At 39.2% G+C, this 23,278-nt stretch overlaps 1 protein-coding gene across 5 annotated transcripts in view; it reads left to right on the forward strand.

Annotated features, from left to right (window-relative positions):
• Nucleotides 1-23,278, forward strand: part of KIAA1549 (KIAA1549 ortholog) — a 164,894-nt gene that overhangs the window by 87,637 nt on the left and 53,979 nt on the right. For all 5 annotated transcript variants that reach the window (XM_051784672.1, XM_051784671.1, XM_051784674.1 and 2 more), the window contains exons 2-7: nucleotides 912-3,635; nucleotides 5,147-5,235; nucleotides 10,900-11,077; nucleotides 12,592-12,719; nucleotides 14,075-14,258; nucleotides 20,802-20,861. In XM_051784672.1, the coding sequence (XP_051640632.1) occupies nucleotides 953-3,635; nucleotides 5,147-5,235; nucleotides 10,900-11,077; nucleotides 12,592-12,719; nucleotides 14,075-14,258; nucleotides 20,802-20,861 (3,322 nt within the window). In that variant the 5' untranslated portion in view covers nucleotides 912-952. The remainder of the gene's footprint in view (nucleotides 1-911; nucleotides 3,636-5,146; nucleotides 5,236-10,899; nucleotides 11,078-12,591; nucleotides 12,720-14,074; nucleotides 14,259-20,801; nucleotides 20,862-23,278) is intronic.

Consider the following 23,278-nt stretch of genomic DNA (forward strand, 5'->3'; position numbering starts at 1 on the left):
GCAATAATCAACCATTTCTCTGCAAAACTCATCCGTGGTTGGAAAAGCTTATATACAGATCTCTGTAACCCAAGAACACTTTTGTGAGAGAGGAGAGTATTTTGTTAAAGTATCTAGTGAATTCTTAGCTTTTTCTTCTCCCCTGGCCATTAGTACTTGAACTCTGGAAACTGGAGCAGTGAAAGTTTTATTACAGGTGGCCCATAAACAGAGCAGTCATGTAGAGGGCTGTGAATAAAGGTGACAACTGTGTAATGAAGCAATTTGTCACTGCTAACAGACCAGACTTGAGATGAATAGTGGACAATGTAAGTGTAACTAGTGGACATGTTACTTAGGAAATTTGTGTGGTTGATACCAGGTCCACATTTGCCTTCTGTAAAGGGGACCCCTCTTCATTTCTCATGTGTTACTCATTTCTGAGGAGGATCTGGTCCTTGAAAGAGAATAGATCTTCTAGTGAGAGATATATATATACATATATATAAAATATGAAGAAGTAATATAACTGGAGGAAATGAAGTGATATGAAAGGAAAACAGCATATCTAAAGTTATGTAAAATTTTGGTGTGTGTACTTTGTGAGACCATTTGCTGCCACACACTGTAGCCTTGCATAGGTAAGAGGGAGTCACTTTCTGACCGTCCATGGGGCTCAGTAGAGTGCTGCTGTAGAGACAAGTCAGTGCAGAGTGAGAGGAGCTTGTGTTGCCTGGCTCACTTCCAAGAAATGGAGTTTCACAGGGAATCTTATGATTTGTCTGATCTGACTTGGTCACGGAGGTTTTGTCTTCACCCTTGAATTCTGGGCATTTGTCTCCAGAAATACTGTGTGTGAGGTATGCTCATTGTGATCTTACTACTTGTACCAATCTGTTGGCTTTTGTTTTTCTCTCTCCCTCTTTACTTAGATGAAAGATCCTTGGGACAGCAGAATTTTTCCTTTTTCTCAATGGACTTAAAGGTGCACGAAAGCATATCAGGCAGCAGGACACAAACGGCCTTAGCAAATAGTGATTTGAAGTCCCAAGAAAGTAATTTGCTTCAAACGGTTTTATCATCAGTTACCACTTCCTTTGATGTGACTTTACTTAGCCAAGAAGAAACAGCCAGGATTTCAGAAGGGAGAAGTACGCTGTTGGTAGATGTCTCCGTAACAAGCAATGAGGCGTTCTTAAGTGACAATGAATTTGTTAGCTCGTTTTCAAAGGCACAGTGGACTCCTCCGCTGAAATCTTTTGCAGTTTTAACAGATCATCACTCAGTTAATACAGTAGAGCCATCAAGAGAAATGTTAGAAACTGTGTTGCTAACACCTTCATTATCTGTCCTTTTTTCGCCATATGATATCTCAAAAACAGCACAGCAGAAGACTCCGTTGAGCGCTGTCCCCGAACGCAGTAACACTCTTACAGAACTAAAGCCTTTTGTACCAGATCGTGAAACGCTAACAGCAAGCAGAGACTTGCTGTTGTACCCTCCAAATGCAGCTATTCATTTCACTTCCTTCCCTTCAGAGAGTGGAGTTGTGGCACAGGAAAACATTAATGCGAGTTTAACAGCTCTGCCTTTTGGGACTGCTTCAGAAGGATTGCCTCTTCATCTCAAACTGCTGGGTAAAACTAGCCCTGAGATCCCAGATGCCACAGCACAAAGTGCAGACCTGTATGGTGACGTTTACACCGATGGGAGTACCAAGGCAGCAGAATCTCTCAGTCTGAGGACATACCCCACTCCAAGCCTTCCCTGGGCCATGCCAACTTCAGCAGCCAGTGCTGCGCCTGCTTTTTTTCCTATTAGTCTTCCACTTGTGTCTTTCCCACTTAACTCAGCTGCCATTTCCAGGAACTCTAATACAGTTCTTAATGCCAGCCTGTTTACACGTGAATTCTCCACTACAGCACCAAATTTGCCTGCCGGTTCAGAAATACCAAGTCAATCAGAGCTTGTCAGTGAGCTCATGAGTCCAGTGCCTTTCACGAGATCATACAGTTACTGCCTGTATTGTGACTCAGTTTCACTTCTGCCAGAAGCAGGCTTTTCCCCGGAACATGATGTGGGCTCAGGCGATTATGTTGAAACTATGTCCATCAAAGCCTCTGAGGTACAAGGCGTAACTCCATTTACAAGCATAATTACTGATGGGTATGAATTAGAGGAACCTACACCTGAGATTTTTGATACTTCTTTTCCATCAAGACCAGTTGTTTCATTGTCTTCAAGGTTCGCAGAGATCCCTGATTCAAGCATTTTAGTAAGCACTACAGGCACTAGAACACCTATAACCATTTCTCCTTCCTACCATCAGCTCCCTGGAGGAATGCCATTGAATATCTCTGTTGCCCAGTCCCTCCCTATTCTGGAAACAATTTCATTGACACTAAGCACTCATGTGGAACTTCCTGGTGCCACCACCATTCTGTTGGACTCTACCATCATCCCGAGTGAGCCAGTAGCGTCGTTTTCAATCAGTCGGACAACTTTGCTGGAATTGCCAGAATTAATGCCATCAGAATCTGTGGTTTTGCTTGACAAGACATCTACAAGTGAGGAACCATCTTTAAAGATTTCAGATTTTCCATCCAGTCTTTTATCAACACCGTTTCTTATTGAATCTAGCTACTTATCTTTATCATCGACCATGCTAGATTCTTACTCTGTCAGGCAAGGTGATTTATCAACACTCTTACCTCAGATCTTGTTGACTGGGACATCAGTACTTTCTGAGGATGTTACCAGCTGGGACTTAGCTGCCACTGTCAGCTCTGCCACTGACACCAAGGTTTCTCAGTTACATCTCGGCCAAACATCATACGTTTATTCAAATGTATCATCCCTTCCAGATGCACATGTTCCTGAAATAATGCCATCATCAGATTTTCCCTCTGGGTCATCTGTGTTTCTGGAAGCACCCTCGGTACTGCCAGTGGGCTCTGAAGTTGTATTTACCTCAGCTGTTACAGGAGCTACCTCTCAGTTGGAGCCTTCACTCTCCACCTCTCACTCCGTGGTTCCTACCCTGGTGCTGCCCACTTCGGACACCCAGTCTGTTACCAGCAGCATCTTGCTCAGCGAAACAAATCTGGTCTCTTTGTTTACTACCTTTCCAGCAACTCCTGTCTTAAATGTATCTTCATCTCTGCTCTCAACTGCACTGGCTTCTGATGAGGATATTGGTGCTACAGTTTACCCCACGCTGCTTTTAACATCTCGCAGCGAGGGCAGTGCTCCCACAGCCTTTCCTCCCACAGACCCTGACAACCTCACATCAGCCACCAGCACCATCAGCGTGATGCCCTTTCCTACAACATCTCTGTCTGTGACTGCGGCATTTACTCCCACACAGTTTCCTCCAACTTCTAGCCCTCCCACTGGATATGAAGTTCCAGCAGGAAGCAGTGTAACTGCTGGCACTGATGCATCAGCTCCTTCCACCAGTGTCCCCACGACCGCTGTCACCAGTGCTACAGGCAGCCATGGCACAGCTGCTGCAGGCAGCCCAGGGACATTCTCCTCCACCCCTGTGGCAACCACTACTCCATCTGAACTGGTGGTTGTGACTTCTGCTGTGACTACTACCAGGCAGCCATATGTCTGCGACATCACCATTCCCGATGCTTACTTAGTCACTGCAGGTAAGATATTCCTAACATTTTTATTTTGGTTTTTTTTTAGAGGCCACAGTAATGTGACCCCCTAGCTAAATTGCAGATGTTGACTTAACTAAGTGAACCTTTCAAAGAAATATGGTGTCAATTTAGACAAAGAGCTGTAAAAGCATTGATTTATCATTTACTCTTAAAAATAATAGAATTCACTTGAGTAAAGTCCATTTTAGTAGTGAGTTACATATACCTTACACTGCACAGAGAATTAAATTGTCTTCTAAAATTGCTGATGCGTATGTACGAGTATGCTGAGTTAGAGGCTGCTTTATCATTTCATGGGTCGTAAATGAATGTTACTGTCATGGTACTGTTCTGCCATAATGTTAAATGTTCTGACTGAGTAAGTTTCTCCTTTCAGTTGTTGCTGCTGTTTGTAAAAAAAAAAACCACCTGCATGTGAGGTAATGTTGTAATATGTAAGAGGAGAACTGGTTTAAAAAATGTTTGGGTTTCACTACCATTTTTATAATTTTCCCCTTACTAGCTTATATTTATATCTTCCCTCCTCCCATACTTACTTTCAATTGGATTTGGTGTGTTTGTAACCAGAAAAAGTGACATTAATGTGTTTCAAAATTAATTGTCTTAGCATCTGTGTTTGCTTTTCTGGTGTTTTCCTACCTCTTCCTGGCTTGTTAACAAAACAATACCAGCAAACTAATCCAGGGCAGCTGCAGAAGTGCTGCATGTTCTGTGGTAAGCAACACATTTTACCCTTAAGATTTAATTGTAATATGTAAAGCAGAATGAGCATAATCTCATCCTCCAGGTATGTAAGTGATCTAGCTATGCTAGCGATGAGGAAGACTTTTTTTTTAAACCTGTAATTTGAGTAGTTTTGTAGGCAAGTAACTGATGGAAAGTAACTGCAGGATGACAACATGACACTCCTCAGTTGTTTGCTTAACCCATAGTCAAAGTGGCAAGCGTGACTGTAACAGACATGACATCCATTGGGATGTGGGGATTTTAGAGCCGTTTCTTACTCTGTGGATATTCCTTTCATTAATTAGTGTCACATTTGTTTACTCTCTATTTAGGAGAAAAGTAGATCCATATTTTCTGTGGCTTTTTTCTGACCTCATCTGCATTCCATGCATTGCCTACCAAACTTTAACTGTGTTGTGGCAGCAGGCTTGTTGTGCACAGGTCAGACTGAATGTGCTGTTACTTTCAGATCCCATTTGAGTGCCTCAGTGGCTCTCTAGGAGATTCTTTTACTAGAATTTTAAAGACATTAGGTATGAAAAAACAAAATGGGAGAGAAAATAAACCTGGAGTTCCTTAAACTTTATGTACAGTCACTTTTTAGGATACAGTCACACCTTTACCTGTTTCCTTGTCTGTTGTCTTACCTGTTTGATGCAGTTGATCTCATTGCCTGCTTTTTCATGCATTCCCCAATTGAAAATGCAGCTTTGAATCAAAACCCAACAGATGAAGCTAAAATGTATTTACTGACTGACATTAATTTCTAGTGCTGGCCCGAAGAGCTGTTCTACGAAATGTCAGTGAATCCATCAGAGAAGTGCTCAGAGTTCAGTTCAGGAGATCAGTAGAGTTAGAGGTAAGTGGTATGAAGTGTGCACAAGTACTCTTTGATCAGTGTCATACAATAGTGAGTTTAGTTCACAAACTGAAATGGTAATTCAAACAGTCCATGAGGTATTGTATCAGAGAGAGATTTATTTTAACTTGAATGTTAGTTGTGTTGTGGTTGGGTTTTTTAATGTGAATGTGATGTCAGCTTTTTTACTTTTAGAATGTCATCATTTTCTGTGACAGATTTTTCTTGGTTTTGCCAGAGGTGAGCAAGAAGTGTCCAGACTCCACTGCTCACCTCCTTTGGCTGGTGAATTGAAACTGAACTGAAGAACCTTTACCCTTCCAAAAATTCTGTTCGTTCTGCTAGCTGATTATATACTTAGCAGTATAAATAAAACCAAATCTTCTGCACAAACTTGTGCTATTTAATGTTGTAAGTGAGGCCATCAACACTTGCAGGGGAGGTGGTGGGATCCCAAATGCATGATTTGGCAGATGAAAAAAGCAGATGAAAAAAATCAGGTGTGCAATCGTAAGACATTATTTTTAAGCCTTTAGATATGTGTAACTCCTGTCCTTCCCCCACTCATAGGGCTAGAAATTGCTGTGCTGTTGGACTTTTCTGAAAGCTTCCTCTGCTTTGATACTCAAGGAATCTTCTTTGAACAACGTATCAGTGTTCTTTTCAAACCTCCAGGTGACTGACTGGTTGAGATGAGGGTTAAAGTCTCTCTTCCCCACCTCTATCTCAAACTCTCTGTCAGGTGGGAAAAGACTGTAGAGGTAGTTTGGATGTACCTTTGTTGTACAATCATCTACTTCAACACTGGGGACAAAAGGAAATATTGTAATGGAATTGCTGGTGTTGATGAGGTTCAGCTGCGGTTGCAGTTTTTCATAACTGTATTCATCTAGTTGTCATAGCCAAGCACCACATTATCTTTTCTGAGTCAATGATCTCATTTCCATTATGAAATTAACTCAAGGAGCAGTTTGAATGTTGAGCATAACTTGAGTTTCTCATACACAGAATCCCTTGGTGCCTTTAACTTCTGCACTTCCCATAATCACTGCACTCAGTAATTTAACAGCTCCTGCCTGAGAATATACCTCTCTACTACTCAGTCAAGATAGGAGTGTTATGAATTTCTGCCAAACTTCAGTTACAGTGAGCTGCCACTATGAATTATGTCTAGCTTAACTCCTTTTGGCAATATCTGCTCATGAACTTTTTCAGGGTTTTTTTATATAAGAGATTTTTCTTCTAGTTTATGAATTATACTTTCAGATTGTGCAAACTGGTGTAGTCAAGAGGTCAAAAGTCCATGAAGATACAACTACACTGATTTCCAGTGACCTTATGCAACTCAGTAATATGGAAGCACTTACCTTCTTAATATTAACAGCAGTAAGACAAAATCCATTGCTGAATATTTGACTGCTGATTGGAACAAACATTTGATATACTGTTTTGTATTTTTGCCCTTTAAATTCCTTCCTGTCATGCCTACTATTACCTTGTAAAGCTCTCAATAGGAAAAGCTTCTGAGAAGTCCTAAGGCTTCTCAGAAGTATCTGTTTTTATAAATAATTTAGTTAGTCTAGCTTCATTCTTTGCAAAATCTTTTTTATGAAAAGGAAGAAACATCTCTGTGGAATCAGTTTTGCTTATTTTATGCTAGAATGCTGCTGTCTTATGTGTTCTTTGTGATGCCTTGGGTGTGGGTTTTGCACTAAAAATAATCACTGACAAATGTCTTCACCTCTAACAGTCAAATACTAACAAAACTGTTGTTTAAAAAAAAGAACTGCCTATAATAGCAGTATGTCAAATGGTGATGTAATGCAGAATTTTAAACAGAATTTGTCCATCTTGCTAAACTTAATTAGTCCAACAGACCTGACTTTTTTTAGTTAAGAGTACTCAGAAACCATGTGTATGTTTGCAAGTTATGGTATAGCTTCTCTAAGCTGCTTTTTTACTGTGTCTCGTATTACAGCTCACAGATGTTCCCTTGCTGTGATGTAATGTACAGTAAATCAGGAGACAGTCTAGTTAAATTTGACTTTGTAGTAGTATATGCTTTAAAAATAAAACTCATCTCAATGATGACTATAACTGCTGCTCACTTTAAATAGGAAACAAGTTTAACACTAAAAGGCGAACTAAAAAATTTTTTACCAACTTTTTCAGTTGCAGCTTTGGTCTCTCCTTTTTTATTATTTCAAACACTGTGAGTTGTTGAAGTGGAAGAAAAAAAAAAGAAGCAGGCTTGAATCCTGCCAAGTAGAAAAAAAAAAACTTTTTTCAATTTTTTCCTAGCAAAGGTCCTTACAGCGAAGTGAGAATAACCTAAAATTTCAAAGTTCTTTTCAGTTGGTCTCAACATATTGCATCTGCAAAAGAATAAGACGTAATGTCTGAATAAGAGTAATTTTTGTCAACTTTCTCTAATGTAAACCTTATGACACTTGAGTAAAATCTGTTATACAACGTTCCCTTGACTTGACTTGTTGCGGTGGGGTGTGAAATAAAATAGTGTTGGCAGTGACTTGCTGCCAGGACCCCTGGTGCCATTAAGTTCATGCCAACGGGAAAAAGGTTTTTACCAGCCTCATTTGTGCTTGGAAATTTTATCATGAGGTATAGTGTACACCTCAGCCACTCTGTTGTTGTATTTAATGTGCAGTTTGGGGCGTGTTCTTAACCTATTGGGTTCTGTAATCCAAAATCAGTACACTCTGCCTCCAAAGGAAGGAGTTCAGTTCATTGTCAGGCAGTTAAATACTCCTTTCAGAGATGCCACCTTGTGGACTCGTCCTGGCTTCATCTCTGCTCACTGCTGCTGAAGTTTTGGCTGGTATCGTTGAGGTGTGTAAAAACAGTGAGAATTGTTGCCTTAGGATCTTGAAGTGCATGGAAGCAGAAGCATTGTTTCATTTTTAAAACCTGTAAGCCTTTGTAGTCCATGTTCAGGAAGTTAAACACTCTCTGCAGGTTCTTTACAGGATGCTTAATAAGGTGGTAGTGAGGAAATTGGTTGTTCATGCTTTCTGCCAGATGTTTACACAGCATAGTACAGTGCAGTGTGGGCATGGATTAGATTGTGGCAAAGGTGCATCTAATCAAATATTTCAGCAAACAGTAATTCAATAGGAAATGCTTTGAGAACATCATAAGGGACAGAGTAAGGATACAGTGATATTTTTCCTAAATACTCTTCTAGCCTCTGGTAAACTGAGGCTTGAAAACTTTCTGTACTAGCAGCACTGTCTCCTGTGAGGGGTAGCTGGGAATGAGATAGGTTGTATCCTGAAAACAGCAGAGTTGAGTTAGACGTGCTTTGGAGAAGGGTTAGCTTAACTTTAGGTGTTGTAGGGGTTCTCTGCTCCTACTGAAGGTTTCTGCTTTTACTGTGGGAATGGCTTCACAGTGCACGTGAAGTTTTGCATGTTTTTCTGACTTTCTGGCCCAAAGTGTTAAGATAAAAAGGTTGTACTTGTTTAATGTAAGAAATCTGTACTTGTGTACTTTAATAGGTGATACTCTAAAATGTGAATGGTTCAGCTACCTAATTTGCTTGCATCTAGCTGTCCTGGCAGTAGAGGTGAAACTTGGATGGACAGCTGGGTTTGTGAACCATTAGAGCTGTGCCAAGAGCAGCTATTCTCATTCATGAATCACAAATCGAGAGTCATGAGCTGTGCTCATCTATCCTAGGTAAATTTGTAGACTTCTCTCTGAATTAGCTTGTAGGCTGGCATGGGTCTGTTATTTCTGTCACATGAATTAGGTTGTAGAGAGCTAACTCTAGACAACCCTGTTATATCTCAAGCAGAAATAACTATTGTTTTGACTTGTAGCTGTTCTAATCTGCCTACCTCAAAATTACTTTTAGAAGTGGGGGTTTTTCGATGTCCTTTCTGGAGTTGCTGCAACTTTTCTGGTGCAGCGAAGCACAGAAGGGAACCAGTGTTAGCTGTTAAGCTGAAAAAATTAATGCAAAATTCCAGGGGGGATGTTCAGGCTACCCTGGCCTCTAGGGTGCAGTGCAGCCAGTCAGAGATGGAGGTAGCTGAGTTAGTTATCAGACCTTGCTTTTGTGTCTGAAATACTTAACTAGTGCATAAGTATATGCTGGCTGCACTAGGCCTCTCTTCCTCAGCATATATTCCTTCAGAAATCACCAGCAAATTGTCACTGAAATTTGTAATTCTAATTCCTCTTTTTCTTGCCTTTTAAGTAGTCTCGTTTGCAAGTAATGGGCAACTTCTTTTGCCATGTGTTCCCCATTATAACTGCTGTTTCCATTTGACAAACTGAAGCTGCAGAGATTATTTCATCATGAGATAAAAGAATAAAATTTCAGATAAGAGGAACTGAAAAGAACTGTGCACATTATTCATATCAAACAAATTTGAGTTTTATGGACCTAAATCCATTTAAAATAAAAGCTGGATGTTGCATATATTTGTGGGCTAAGAAGGAAGAAAGGCATAATGAGCAGCATAGATTATTTTTCTCATTTCCTTCTGCTACTGAGGTACTTTCTTCTGATGAAGATGAGCTCTCTGAAATGCATGCTTTTTAGAGGACAGGAAAGAACTGCTTGCTGTCTCATCTAAACAGCAGTTGCCATCACTTTATACTACAGCAGAAATACCAGTAAGAAACATGTGGGTCACAACTTAAGCAACACTGTACTTTTCTATAAGGCTGATTCTGAAGCTGAAGGTATCTAACAAATCCCTTCGCCATCTCAGCACCTGCAAGGCACTAGCATCTCTTCATCTAAGAGGTCCATATTTATTAGAACCTTGAGGTCTCTAGGTTATTTATCTGTGAGGCCATCATGTTGGACACCTCAAAATATTTTGAAATGTGACTGCCTGTGGGAAATAAAGCAAACTGGGGGAATAAACCAAAGAAGAAGAAAATAATACTGGGGAAATAAACCCCTTCAGTTTGTTCTTACTTAGGTGACTGAAAAATAGTAGAAAATAGTGTCTGCATGGAAACAAGGTTTATATTAAAATCTCACTTCTTTTGCATGATGTCTAAGGCTCCTCGGGGTTTTTAAGAAGACTCAAAGTCAAGATGTGAATTGGAAGAGGAAAACTTAATTGTGGTAACTGTGTTGAAATAAGCAGATAGAGGTGTTCCCTGGAAGAAAGTGTTCTTGAGTGTGAAAATTATATCCATAAAACATAGGTTATGTGTATTTTACTCCTTGTGTGTCAGATGTGAGTGGCATAGGAGATATTCCCTATGCAGTATATGACTGAACTGCAGAAGCCACGCAAGCAGTTCAGTAAGTAAACAGAAGTTTTGTATGGAAAATATTATGTACTCCAGGGGAATGCAGGCGAGGGGGAGTGCTACTATGTAGGGATGTGATAAATCAAGAAGCGTTGAGGTTGGTGTGTTGTACTGAAGAGATTCTAGTAGTTGTACCTAGCACAGGGGAGTTGCCTCTCAGATGCAACAGTGGAGCAGAGGCTGCAAGGCACAGCACTAACAGAGTGCATGTGCTGCTGCTGCTGTTTGAAAATAAAGATTGTGGTTTCCTACCTCTTGACAATGTGGCTTTGAACTGCCTGAGACTATGTAGGTCTGAAATGTTGCCAAATTTAACATTGAAGTTTTGTTATGTTTTTTTAATTTCTGATTCTTTTTTTTTGGTAGGTTTATAAAATTTCCCCCAAATTTGCTTTCTTGGTGACATCAGGTCCTTTTGTTTACACGGCAATAGCTGTCATAAATGTGCTTGTGAACAGCAGTCTCCTTCGTGGTGAGGCCCCCATGATCCTCTCACTGCATCCTTCTTTCACTGTGCCAGACAACAGATTTCAAGTTCAGACAGGTGAGTACCTCCTGATACAAAGAGGGGGAAAGGTAACTTCATATTGATTCACACTTCTTCACTTGTGATTACATATGCAAGATTGAGTCAAAACCCTGTGTTCAACTGTTGTGAATCTTAATTCTACATTTTTAGTGACAGACTTGACAGGTCCGTGGTTGAAAGATGATAAATTGTAAACTGCTAACCCCATAATTTCATGATTTTTTCAGGAATTTCTTTTTTAGTACATTGCGAAATAGATGTGCTCTTTTTCTTGCTTCAAAAGGCAAGAAGAGAAAAATATGCTGTGGAATATTTATTCATAAAATCATAGTGCAGCTACTTTGTAATGCCTGTGTCAAGTTTCAAATTAAGTTCATGTTAAATGCTACTTTTTTGTGTTGTCATAATGTAGGAGAATTGGTGAGCAGGAGGATTGATTGCTCATGTATGTCAGCAGTAGGATTGCTTATGTAGTATTTAGCTTTCCATGGCTGCTGTGTTGCAGCAGTTTATGTGAAGTTCATGACTACTAATAATCTAAAGCAAAATAGCACCCGTGTAACAGATTTTGAGAATCAATGGTGTCATTTAAAATCTTCCAAGTCCTATTTGCATGATAAAACTGCCTGCCTGGTTGGTTGACTGTGTAATGAGGTAGTGACAGGGATTGAGCATACAGGCAGAGAGGTAATAAATGTCAATATAGTACTGTTATTTGGCTATGTTTCATTTGTTGGTTTTGCTTTTGTTAATAATTGTATTGCAAGACATCACTTCTTCAACTGTACAGGTGTGATGTCTTTTTCCACTGCTTAACATGGTTATATAGATAGGCAGTTGACATATTTTCTGTTCTTTAACCTGGTACAACATTGCTATTAGGGTCTGTAACCTAATATGGCTTTTTTTGGGGTAAGACTATGTGGAAATCCACAGATGTGCATGTAGTTAAGTCTGTGCACCTGATCACGTTCCCCTATGCTCAGTGTTTCTCTCCTGTGCTCGCTCTTTCTCTCCTCTGAAAGACTTTAAAATGTATCTAAATTTAAAAGATTATGTGCTAATTTAGTGTTTTGAAAGTGTTAGGGTGATGCTAAAGTGCAGTCATGGTTTTTTAGACAAGCTAAATACTTGTATTTCAGACTACAAGCAAAAGATATTTGTTGCTTTTTTTTCCCTGAAGATTTTCATGGAGCTGTTGGCTCAGTGAGGCCAATTTAGTGTTCAAATCATGTGAAGTTAACCACATGTATGAAGTGAAGGTCTTTTAGTATACAGGAGGAAACAGCAGGTATTTTGTCACTAGTATCTTTCAGTAATCTAATAACTGCTGCAACAGATGTTAGTGAGTTGAGAATTTACTGCAACAGCACAAAATGTATTTCTACTGTATTTTTACCCAGTGTTTCACTGAATAAGTCCAGAGCTCCATGAAAAAAAAATGTTAGCCCTTTGGATTCTGTTGCTTGTTTTATTCTTTCTCGTGGAAATACTTATCTGCAGGAATAATGTGTGCCCTTTGTCTTCAGTGCTTCAGTTTGTACCTAGAAATATGGATATTGGATTCTGCAACTTTAGCCAGCGCATTGAGAAAGGGCTGACAATGGCATTCCTGGAGGTGAACAAACACCAGGAGTTCTACAACTTCACTGTGCAGGTAAGAAGATAAGCATGTTTTGTGTCTGTCCCTTTTTTCCTCACCTTTGGTTGTCCTGTGTTTCATCCAGACAGTAAAATGAGTTAGGTGTTCACTGACTGCAACTTGCACATATCCCCCTGGTTTCAAGCTTTTTGAAAGACTGACCCAAGATGATGACTTATATGCAAAAACATTATTGGATATGACAGGATTTGTAGTTTTTCAAATAAAAACTGTTCCAACCCTTATCAAAATAATTCCCATCAGATATTACTATAAGAGAGTACGGTGTAGTTAGAAAGTTTTTATTGGAAGACAACTTTCAGGTCTCATTGCCATGCAGGGGATTCTGTGAGGGAATATAGGAGTTATATGCACTCTGCCATCACGTGACCAAACATGCTGGTTGCTTCTGAGGTCTAGAAATATTTACAGTATATGATATCTCTGACAGCTGCTGCTGGAACTTCATACATGACAGGTATTGCATATGTGCTGGGTGCTGAATCACACAGCAGATGTTAAAACTCCCTGAAAAGTCAGTAATTCAGTTTGATGAGACCAACTCCCTCTTCTGAGTTCTTAAATTTAATCTAACTTTGTTGCAATACCAAAATCAGTAAAAATTATATCATGTTGTTTAACTGACACCATAAATGCCTATCTCTGGTACCTTGAGATAAAATCAGGAGGAAAAATGACATAAACTTTCTAATACATAAGGTACTGTGTAGTACATATAGAAAAGGGCTTGGAACTGTACAAATGTACAACTGACACAATGTGACTGCACAGACTGAAGACAGAACATGCAGAACCATTTCTTGGACAATCAGCTTAGAAAACTTATTTTAAATACTTCCTTACTGTCTAGAGGAGGTTTATCTACATGAATGCAACTGCTGTGTACATTGCTGCCAAAATAAGGCTTCTAACCAGTGGTGGGTTTTGGGTGTGCATGGTGCAGGAGGTTTTAACCAAGAGATCATCCATTTTCAAAATGTTTCTTTACCATGATTCCTTCCTGTCTGTTCCATGCAGTTTGGCATTTCATCTAAGACTTTTTTTACAACTAGATCTATTTTGCTGACTGTCCTGCTAGGTGGTTTTTTTCATCATTTTCTGGACAGTAGCTTTCAGATCATTCTGGATTATGACTGACTTTAAAGGATAACTCTTAGAAGAGGAATTCACATGTAACTTGGCCTCTTCTGAGAGGTTCAGCAGGCAGAACCAATCTGGAACAGATGTTCCTCTCTTTTGATGTGAATTGTCGCTTTTTCATATTAGGTGGGGAAAAAAGTCTGTGAAGGAATGAATGAAAATGCCAGTGACTTGATTTTGCTGACCTTACTTCAATCCTGTCTTTTCAGATACTGAACATAACTCTGATCAGGCCTGGGATATCGTTTCGGCAAGGCCCCGTGAGCATTGTTTTTGCCATCCGAGATAGATCCGGTTTTCTAAATGGGTCCGAAGTCAGTGAGCAGCTGAGGAACTTGTCTGTGGTGGAGTTCAGCTTCTATCTGGGCTTTCCTGTGCAGCAAATTGCTGAACGTGAGTACTTGCTGTTAGCCAGTGCTGCAAAATACTTCTTTCTAGTGTCTTTCCTCTCTACAATTTTAAAGTAATTTTGCACATAAATGATAATGCATGTTGGAGTACATAACTTGTATCATGAATTCTGCAGAGCAAATCTGTGCCACTTTCTGCTCACATATCGGTGATACAGCAGCTTGTTGCTTTTGTCATCATAACTTTCCTTTTGTGATGGGCCAGTTGTGTTTAACCTTGGCTTCATTAGTCCCCTGGTCTTAGTTCAGATTAAAAAAAAAAAAAGAAAATCACTCACATTATTGCTGTGAAGTGCAATCCAAGGTGTGTCTGTGAGTATGTCTGCAGAGGCCTTTGCTGCTTCTCAGCAGGGTTTACTACCTTGGGCTTTCTGTAGCACTTAACTGTGTCTCTGACTTTTAGAAGGCCTGGGACACTGGCCACATAAGCTTTTATTTGCCCCTATAGTCTATCTAAGTTACTTGTTATTCAGCAGCAGTGCTTTTTTTGAGTAGTCTACTGTGTTTTAAGGTATTATCTTTTAAGTATATCTCTCACTTTTCATGTACAATTTGCATTGCAAATAATTTTTTTCAGACCATCATCATCCTAAACTTGGATGAATAGGCACTACCTGCCTAGCAGAGCTTGCTTGACATGCAGCCTTGACAACTCAGGTTTGGTTAGAATTTTCAGATGACTCATGAATATAAGCAAGATCATGAGAGAACAGTACTTGCTTTTCCCTTCTGGTGGGTGTTACTGTTAACTCAGTCCATTAATTCCCTGCTTCTCCTATGTCACTTTGCTTTCCAGTGCGGATTTTTAATTTTTGGAGTTATTTCTGTGAGCTGTAGAGGTGCATAACATCTAACACAGTGAGTTTTCCAATACAGTTAGACATCTAGTGGAAAATCAGGCCTGATGCTAGCTGATGTTCAGTATGCAGCTGTGTATGTCAGTGAAGATACTATAAAGAGAGTGACTGTCAACAGAAATTGCTCTACTTAACACCTTTCAATCTGTGTAAGATGCACAGGATACTTCCCCATTTACTAGAAGTAATTTAAAAGTACTAATTTTTGAAGCTTTTTATTTTAATGTTTCAGTAATTTTGATCCCTCTACTACCATACTCAATTTAAAAATGTATGAGGTTGTTGACTCATTTTCTTTAAGCGTTTCTGCTCTCGTTTGGTCTCACACAGAGTGTGTGCTTGTGCAGTGGTAGCTGTACTTAATGGAACCTGTGCAGTGGTAGCTGTATGTAATGCAACCAGGACCAAAAGTCTTGAGAATCCCTGTCCATAAATGACTAGCATTTCTTTTGTTCTTGCAAGGCCACAGAACGTCTCAGGTTGTGGGGTTGTGGTCTTTTTTTCCCCACTGAATTCAAATTAAATGTTGCTCTTGCCTTGATTGCTTGAAAGACAGTTCTCTTTGCTCTGTGTCATCTCTTTTAAACATTTGACCTAGAATTTATTTAGTTTTTGGTCTCTTGGGTAATATTTTTGATTGTGGGGCTTTTTTTCTCCTGTGATATACTACATTGGGTCTTACAGTTTTCAGTTTTGTCCACATATTCTGAAATTATAATTTCTAGTGCATTTGCAGGTTACCCCTTGCTGCAGATCCATCTTCTGGATTATGCAATGGAGCTACAGTGCAATTAAGTGATAACAATTTCTACCAAGGCCAGTGTATCCTGAAAGAGAAGGTGGTCATAGAGGAAAAGTGTTCCTATTGAAAATGCATGTACACTGTTCTCCTTGGGGTTGGAACCAGATGACCTTTAAGGTCCTTTCCAGCCCAAACAATTCTATGTTTCTATTTTTTTCCTTTTTTGATGGTACTGAGGAAATTTGAAATTTCCTGCTTGTAGCAGGAGCTCTGCCTGTGTTACCTGCATGTGTATAGTGCCTGGTGATGATTCCAGAGCAATGGTGGTGGAGTCCTGTGGTAGCTCACATGTCAATGAGAAAGCCAAGTAAAGTAGAAAGAGTGAGGAGGTCAGGATTTTTAGGAACAATGAGGTCTTTCCAAAGTTTGCAATGTAGAAAACGTGGATTTGATGGATATGGCATCCTAAATTAAGGAATATCTTGTCAGTATTTGACTTGCTTGATGTCAGAGGAACTCAAATTTGCTGTAGGTTGAGCCCACTGCAGGACAGCACATTTTTGTTTGAATTGCTCTAATTTGGTCTCAGTAGTGCCTCGATGTGTTTGTAACCACTGTTCTGGAATACCAGATATGGTGCTGTTTGATAAGTTGGTAAAGTGGGAGCACAGTTTCTCATACTATTAGACCTATGGGTCCATCTGTCAGTGAACCCAGTATTAATGAATGTAGCTCAAATACTTTTGTCAGTGAGGCAACCACACCCAGTTATTTTTAGCTGTTTCTGCAGTTGTTTGCACTGTTGCTGTGACTGTATTTTGAGCCTAAGGATTTTAGATCTTCAGTATTCAGAGCCAGAAATCCTGTCCAAAGGCTCAGCAGCACTGGGCAGATCCTTCTTGAGACATCTTATGCAACAGTCTGTTGAAGGTGACCAACAGCCAGATCCTCAAAGCTACTTTGACAGGAAGACGCATCAATGTTTTTGTTTTCTAGACCCTGAAATCTCTGCATTCATGCTCTGCCTTGGTCCACCAAGCAGTTGTAGCAGTGAAGGTGTTCTGAAGGTCTTCCTTAGACAGATGCTTTAGTCTGTGCAAATTAATATGCAGCCCTCTATTTTCAGTATGAGTTTTTCTGGGAATCACGGATATTCACATATAAACAATTTACGTATGTTATTGTTTCTATGTAAATATGAAATGTTCCATGCCCTACTGTTCTATGCCATTTGTGCCTTAGTTATCAGGCATGCTAACAGTTAATACTCTTGGTGGTAACTTTTCTTTTTCCCCTTTAGGGCTCTGTATATGATTTTATAGCCTGCATCTGAAGAAAAAGAAAATATTTGTAGGTGAACTGAGCTGTCAGGGCTCAACTCCCAGCTTCGGGGGTTGAAGTTGATTCATACTGAGGAAAAGCTGCTTGTGCTCTTCACTGTTAAGTGAAGTGAGACCTTCACATCAATATCCTGAATATGAGCCTTGTTGGAAGAAATCTATTTGTTCCCTGCCACTTGTTGTTTTGCATTGCCTTTCACACACAGTCCTCTCACTGTTTTTATTCATGTAAATATAACTGATTATACTTTTAACTATGTGGGTTTGTCCCTGTGCAGTACATCATTAGCACCAGGAATTTTTTGTCTGCTTTTTTTCCCCACTCAGAGTCAGGATCAGTAGTGAAAGTTGCTAGTTTGACAGAATTGGACTGTTCTGTGCAGGAATAGGGCTGTTGAAATGACCAAACCTGGAAACTTCCAGACTTTCTTCTTTCCTCACAAGACTTCTAGGTGACTTCAGCAACATACTTATATTCAAATGTCAGGTTTACACCTTCCAGCATGCTTATTTTATGTTGTCCACCTTATATTTCACGTTTCAGATTGTAAGTTGGTTAGATGGTCGTGACCTACATGTCAACAGAAAGAAAACCAAGTTTAATCACAGGTTTTGGGTGCTAGTTCATTAAAAATAATAGGAAATAACATATTTATTATCTTTTTTATGGCTGGAAAATGTCTTGAAGACAGGCAGAGGCTAGCTGTGGAGTTGATGAGCAGCATTTGCCTTCATGAACTTCCCCTGAATAAATCTCTTTGTTTTTATTATGACTTTAAATAGAGAGAGTTGCCTTGGGACTTGCTATTTTTTCAGTGCTAAGTAGCACTTTGAGGCATGTCATCTATTTTGGCTGTCATAGAGATATTGCAAGGCCAATAGGATAATATGAAATTGTATGATACGGTCCAAAGACTGCAGAAATATTTGGCAGTTTTTTTCTGGGTGGATTTTGGATCAGGTTTCTAACAGACACAGTGTGTTGCTATTGCTCACACCCCCGGTATTTGCATGGAATCTTATTATTCAGTTAATGTCTTCTTTCCCCAAATACTGCATTCCCTCCATGCTTTTTATTACTGTCCCTCCATTTATGAGAAATAAGAACAATCAACATAATACAGGTTCTATCCTGCGTGGTCCCACACATCTCTGTAGGAGAGAGTCAGAAATCCTTGGAGCATCTGGCAAAGGCCACACTGCCTGAGTGATGTGCTTCAGACTGCTGTCAGTAGGTCTCTGGGTGACTGGGTGACCCTTTGCCTTTTCAGTCAGCGTTGAATCGATGCTGTTACACGGTATGGTGCTTCAGGGCTGCCTGTTAGAATCTTCTAATGATGCTAGCATCTACTTCATTAATGCATCTATAGTCATTAGCAGACCAGCTGCAATCTAACTAATAATTGCATTTTGTCTATCCAGCTTCCCCCTCAGAATAACAATCAGTTTGTGCTGTTTAAATTGTTAGTTCCAGGGGACATTAGAAATCTTGCAAATATGATCTTGCTGCAGTGCTGAGACTCCAGATGAGCTCATAATCTGACCATGTGTGTTAGTGGGACACATGAGTGACCTGTGGAATAAGAGTTAGAATCTGGATTTGCTTCTGAGCACTTCTCAGTTGTAGAAGTGTCCATTATTTCGTGCATTCTTCTTCGGGTTTTAGAACTCAGCCTTAGTTGCCAATGATCACAGCACATCTTCCTTTTCAATGTCAAGATTTTCTGCTCAAGTTGGTTTATTTTTAAATTGCATTAATTCTGTGAAAAGTTTAAGTGAATAGTCACCCAGCAATTTGCATGAATTAAATCATTTTCAAGTACTAATTAGAAAAAGTGTGAAGAGCACATTAAGTATTGAAGCAAAACATGATTTTGGTTTAAAAGAAGAAAAAGCTCGCAACTGCAAGCAGTTCAAAGCATTATGGTCACTGTAAGGTTTTTGATTTCCTTATCATGCTCTTTCCATGCTTTGGAAAACAACAGGTTCGGTTTAGTTTATGCTTTTTTGTTCAGGTTGTATATCTAAATTGAAGTAAACAATTTTGTGACCAGAATAAATAGAATTCCAATCGAAAAGCTACGATCAGAGGAATCAAGTAGCAGGATACCAAAAATAAATGTGTGTGTTTAAATGGACTGTGAGGTGCTTTTTGTGTGCCTGAGAGTTTTGGAAATTTAATGCATCCTCGTCACTTGTATAGAGGGCCAGAGTTTCCTGTTCAGAAAAAACGGACCATGTTCTGATACCCTTCTGAATACTAAGTCACGAAGTACCCCTCAGGTGGTCCTCTTGAAACCAGTGGTGCTGTTATTGAAATGAAGGTGGAATAACCAAATTTTTATTCCCAATAGGAATATTTATAAATCTATGAAAATAAAAGGTAAATGTAACTAGTGATTCTTTGGCTTTTGCCTAAGCAAAAGAATTCCTAAATTTTTTAAGGGACAGAAGAATCAGTTTTTAGGTACACTGACAGAGGACAGCTTCTCTATAAATTACTACATCATTAAATTAGAAAAATTGTCATTTTCTGTTTCTCTGAAACATGCGATAGCGGCAAACTATTCTACAACTGAAGATGTCTTTACTCTAAATTGATCCAGCATGGACCAGTCATTTAATTGTTGTGTGCTGCATTCTTTCTATCCATGAAATGGTTTAAAAATTAACCTTTGTATAATGCTTAGCAAACTGCATCTGGATTAAATATTTTGAGAAAGTTAAGACCGTTCCTTTTCCATATTGCCGTAGTGAAGCTTAAAACTTCCCTTGAGGAAACTGTTGGCCCAGCCCCCATCTTCACTTCTTTCCCAACATGTCTTTACTGCTCTCCAGTGGAAACCTTGGGAAAAATCTTATCCATACTGAAGTCAGTAGAAATAGATATTTTTACTTCACTGGAGCAAGGATTTTACTCTGGAGCAGTGGTTTTTTGGAAAAATTTAGAAATTAAGCTTGAACCCATCAAGCCAAACACAAAGGTCCACGAGGCAGGTCTATAGCAATGTTTCTACCTGCACTTATTTGTGTTTGGGGTTTTTTAAATTGTTTTGTTTTGTTTTGTTTTTTAAATCAAGGTGGTGTGGTTTTTTTAAATGCTTCCCCCTGCACAAGTCTGGAACACAAATCATACATATTTAGTTCTCTGCTTTACATTTAGTGCTTCCATGTAGTTTCTGCCTCAGAGAAGGTCTTATTTTCATCCTGAGACACTCATGAGTTGCCTCATTGCCCTTTGAGCGAAAGTCTGATCCTGCAGCTAGCTCAGTAAGAGTCAGAATTCAGACACTGAGCTTTTAAATTTCTAGGAGCAATGACCTCAGTGCAGCAGCTTGAAATCTTTCCCATAATAAATCTGACTGTTTCAGTTAGTTTCTTTTTGTTAGAGATGAACTGGGGAGTGTATGTTCAGAGCACTTTCCTTACCGTTGTGTCTGCATTGCCTCAGGAGCAGTAATGCATCTGTGTAAATAAGATGCTTGCTGACAGTATAAATTATGAAGTGGCTTCTTTTTTTGTGTCTGTTATGTTTTTGAGAATACTGTTCTTATGGATGTTTTTCCTCCATTCTGTTTTTTCCTCAGCCTTTCATTATCCAAAGCTTAATGTGTCTCAGTTGATGAAATCCTCCTGGGTGAGAACAGGTATGTACAGTCTCTGAGTAAGTAAGAGTGCAATTATGTTTATTAGTGGGATAACTAACCTACATAAATATTGATAGCTTGGGGTGCTGCAATTTTATGAGGTAATAAATGTCTGAGCTGAAGAAATTCTAAAACCAAAAGTCTAGTGACCTGGAATATCTGGGAAATGTAATTCCCTGGTCTAGAATTAACTACTGCAAATCCTTGATAATGCATGCAAAGCAGTTTTTGTCTATTAGGCAGTTCATTCTTCGTGAAACAACTCAGACTGTCAGGCATAAAGTGTCTGCTCTGCATGCTGCCAATATGTCACATTGATTTTTAGGTTTTTATTTTGTTTTAAGTGAAAATTAAAATTTTACTTGCGTGGCATTTTCTACCAAAACATGCCAGGAATAAAACAGAGTGAAACAGCACATGAAAGAGTTTCATCACATTTCAATGATCTCTTCTGATTCATCTTTAGAAGGTCCCTCCCACCAAAGTCTTCTGAATGTTTTATTCTGTCATTCACAGATGTGGTTGAGCTGTCACCTTTAGATGCTCAAAGGCTGTTGAGGTTGTCTGCATGCTGTAGGTCCTACCTGCTACTTTTAAGCCTAAATGGTGACCAGGCTGTGCCTATCAAACTGACTCTTAGGGTGCAGATGTCCCACTGTATACACCTTTGTCTTACTACAGCTTTATCACCTGTAGTTCACCTATTGCATGAACTTACCTTTTTTTCAGGCATCTCTGTCTCCTCTCACCACCGATCACTTTTTAAGCAGGAAATGAAGTTGTAGCTTAATTTCTGAAGCCCATGCAATTTGTTTTACAGAAGAAAGATTTAGAATTTCAGATAATGCTCACTAGCAGGAGAGAAGCTCATGTGTGTGTCTAATATCCAATGTCCCTTCCTTAGGGATTTATGTTGGCTTTTTTTCTAACACTCCCTCCCACTTCTGCTCAGCCTTAGGTTTGTCCCTTGCTGCTGGAAGTTCCCTTAGATCTTGCAGTAAGAAAAGGGTTCTTCCAGCTCAGAAATCATGTCCCCTTGGATTTTTATAAACTACCTGACTGTAAGATTTTGAAAGCTAATTGCAGCAACTTTTCATTTTGCTGTAGAGGAATTTTTTGCAATCCCAGTCCTTGAAGGCAGTCTGGGAAGAGCTAGTAGATTTTGGCTGGATCAGTCCTCTCAGTCAATGTATTGTATCGTAAGGGTAATGAATCATGACACAGGGAAATGATAGAATTTTTGCATGTAAAGGTTTCTAATATCAAGTTACTCAGATATATTTGCATGTTTTCCAATAGTCATAAAACGCTGGGATATGCAGTGTTCTCTGTAATTCTCCCTCTCACTTGTAGAATACAATTCATGCTATTGAGCATAATTTGTTGATACTGAAATCCAATACATAGGCAGGAACAGTTTTCAATTTGGTGTATATAATAGCCTTAGGTCACTGTCTAAATATTTTGCAATTTAATTCTGAGATACTTAGTCTGTGAGTGGATTTAGAAGACAGATGCTGTTGATCTCTGTGAGAAATCAAGAAAATGTTTCCTTTTTCTGACATATGCAGTGAAAAACTTGACATTGAAAAACTGCTTCTAATATTTTTGTTTTAAAAACTAAAAAAATTTAAATTACATTTAATTGATTTGATCTAATTGGATGGCTTTTTATTAGGCACCAAACTTGAAAAAATAAATGTGGGAACACTTACTGAAAAAGGGGCTTCTAAAAAATATAAATCGTTTTAGTGGAGAGGCACGGGAATTAAAACTGAATTTGTTACTTCAGTCAGCAGTGAATGGGTTTACTATCCTATAGGATTTCTCAGTTAGGTCATTTGAATGACTGTGACTTCATTCACTCCACATTTCTTTAACTGGATGCCATCTTGACAGTAAACATCCACCCTTTTTTTCATGTTTCCTTGGGAATTCCTCTCATCACTAGCTACCCCAGTGACCCAGGATACCTGGGTTGGAAAGTGAAGTGGGCAGGGCTACTAACCATATTTTTATGCTGTGATTGGCATGCTTGTTTATCTTGATCTTGGGAAGTTGCACTTGAATGCACAGCTTCGTTCATATGCTGTTGTTATACTTTTTCTCCGTGATTCTGCCTTGTCCTCACCATCTCCAGCTCTTCGACTGAAATTTAGACTAAATTTTCTATTAGTTTTTAACAATTCACTGAATGCTCATAATTTTATGTATTTTCAAAATTGAAACTGTTTCTTCAATATCCTGTGTCTGTCTAGCCTAGTTAAGATTCCAAAAAAATCCTTTGCCAAATTTTCTTTTTTTTAAACTTCTTTTAACTTTTTCCCACCCAATACCTTCCTTTCCAACATGTAACCTCTGGCTGAACAGGACAGTATTCCCATGTGAATACAGCTGCTCTTGAATTGTCCATGAGC

The sequence above is a fragment of the Manacus candei genome, unplaced genomic scaffold, assembly GCF_025592945.1.
Source record: "Manacus candei isolate 608988 ecotype Guabito, Panama unplaced genomic scaffold, ASM2559294v1 h1tg000018l, whole genome shotgun sequence".
NCBI classification, from domain to species: domain Eukaryota; kingdom Metazoa; phylum Chordata; class Aves; order Passeriformes; family Pipridae; genus Manacus; species Manacus candei.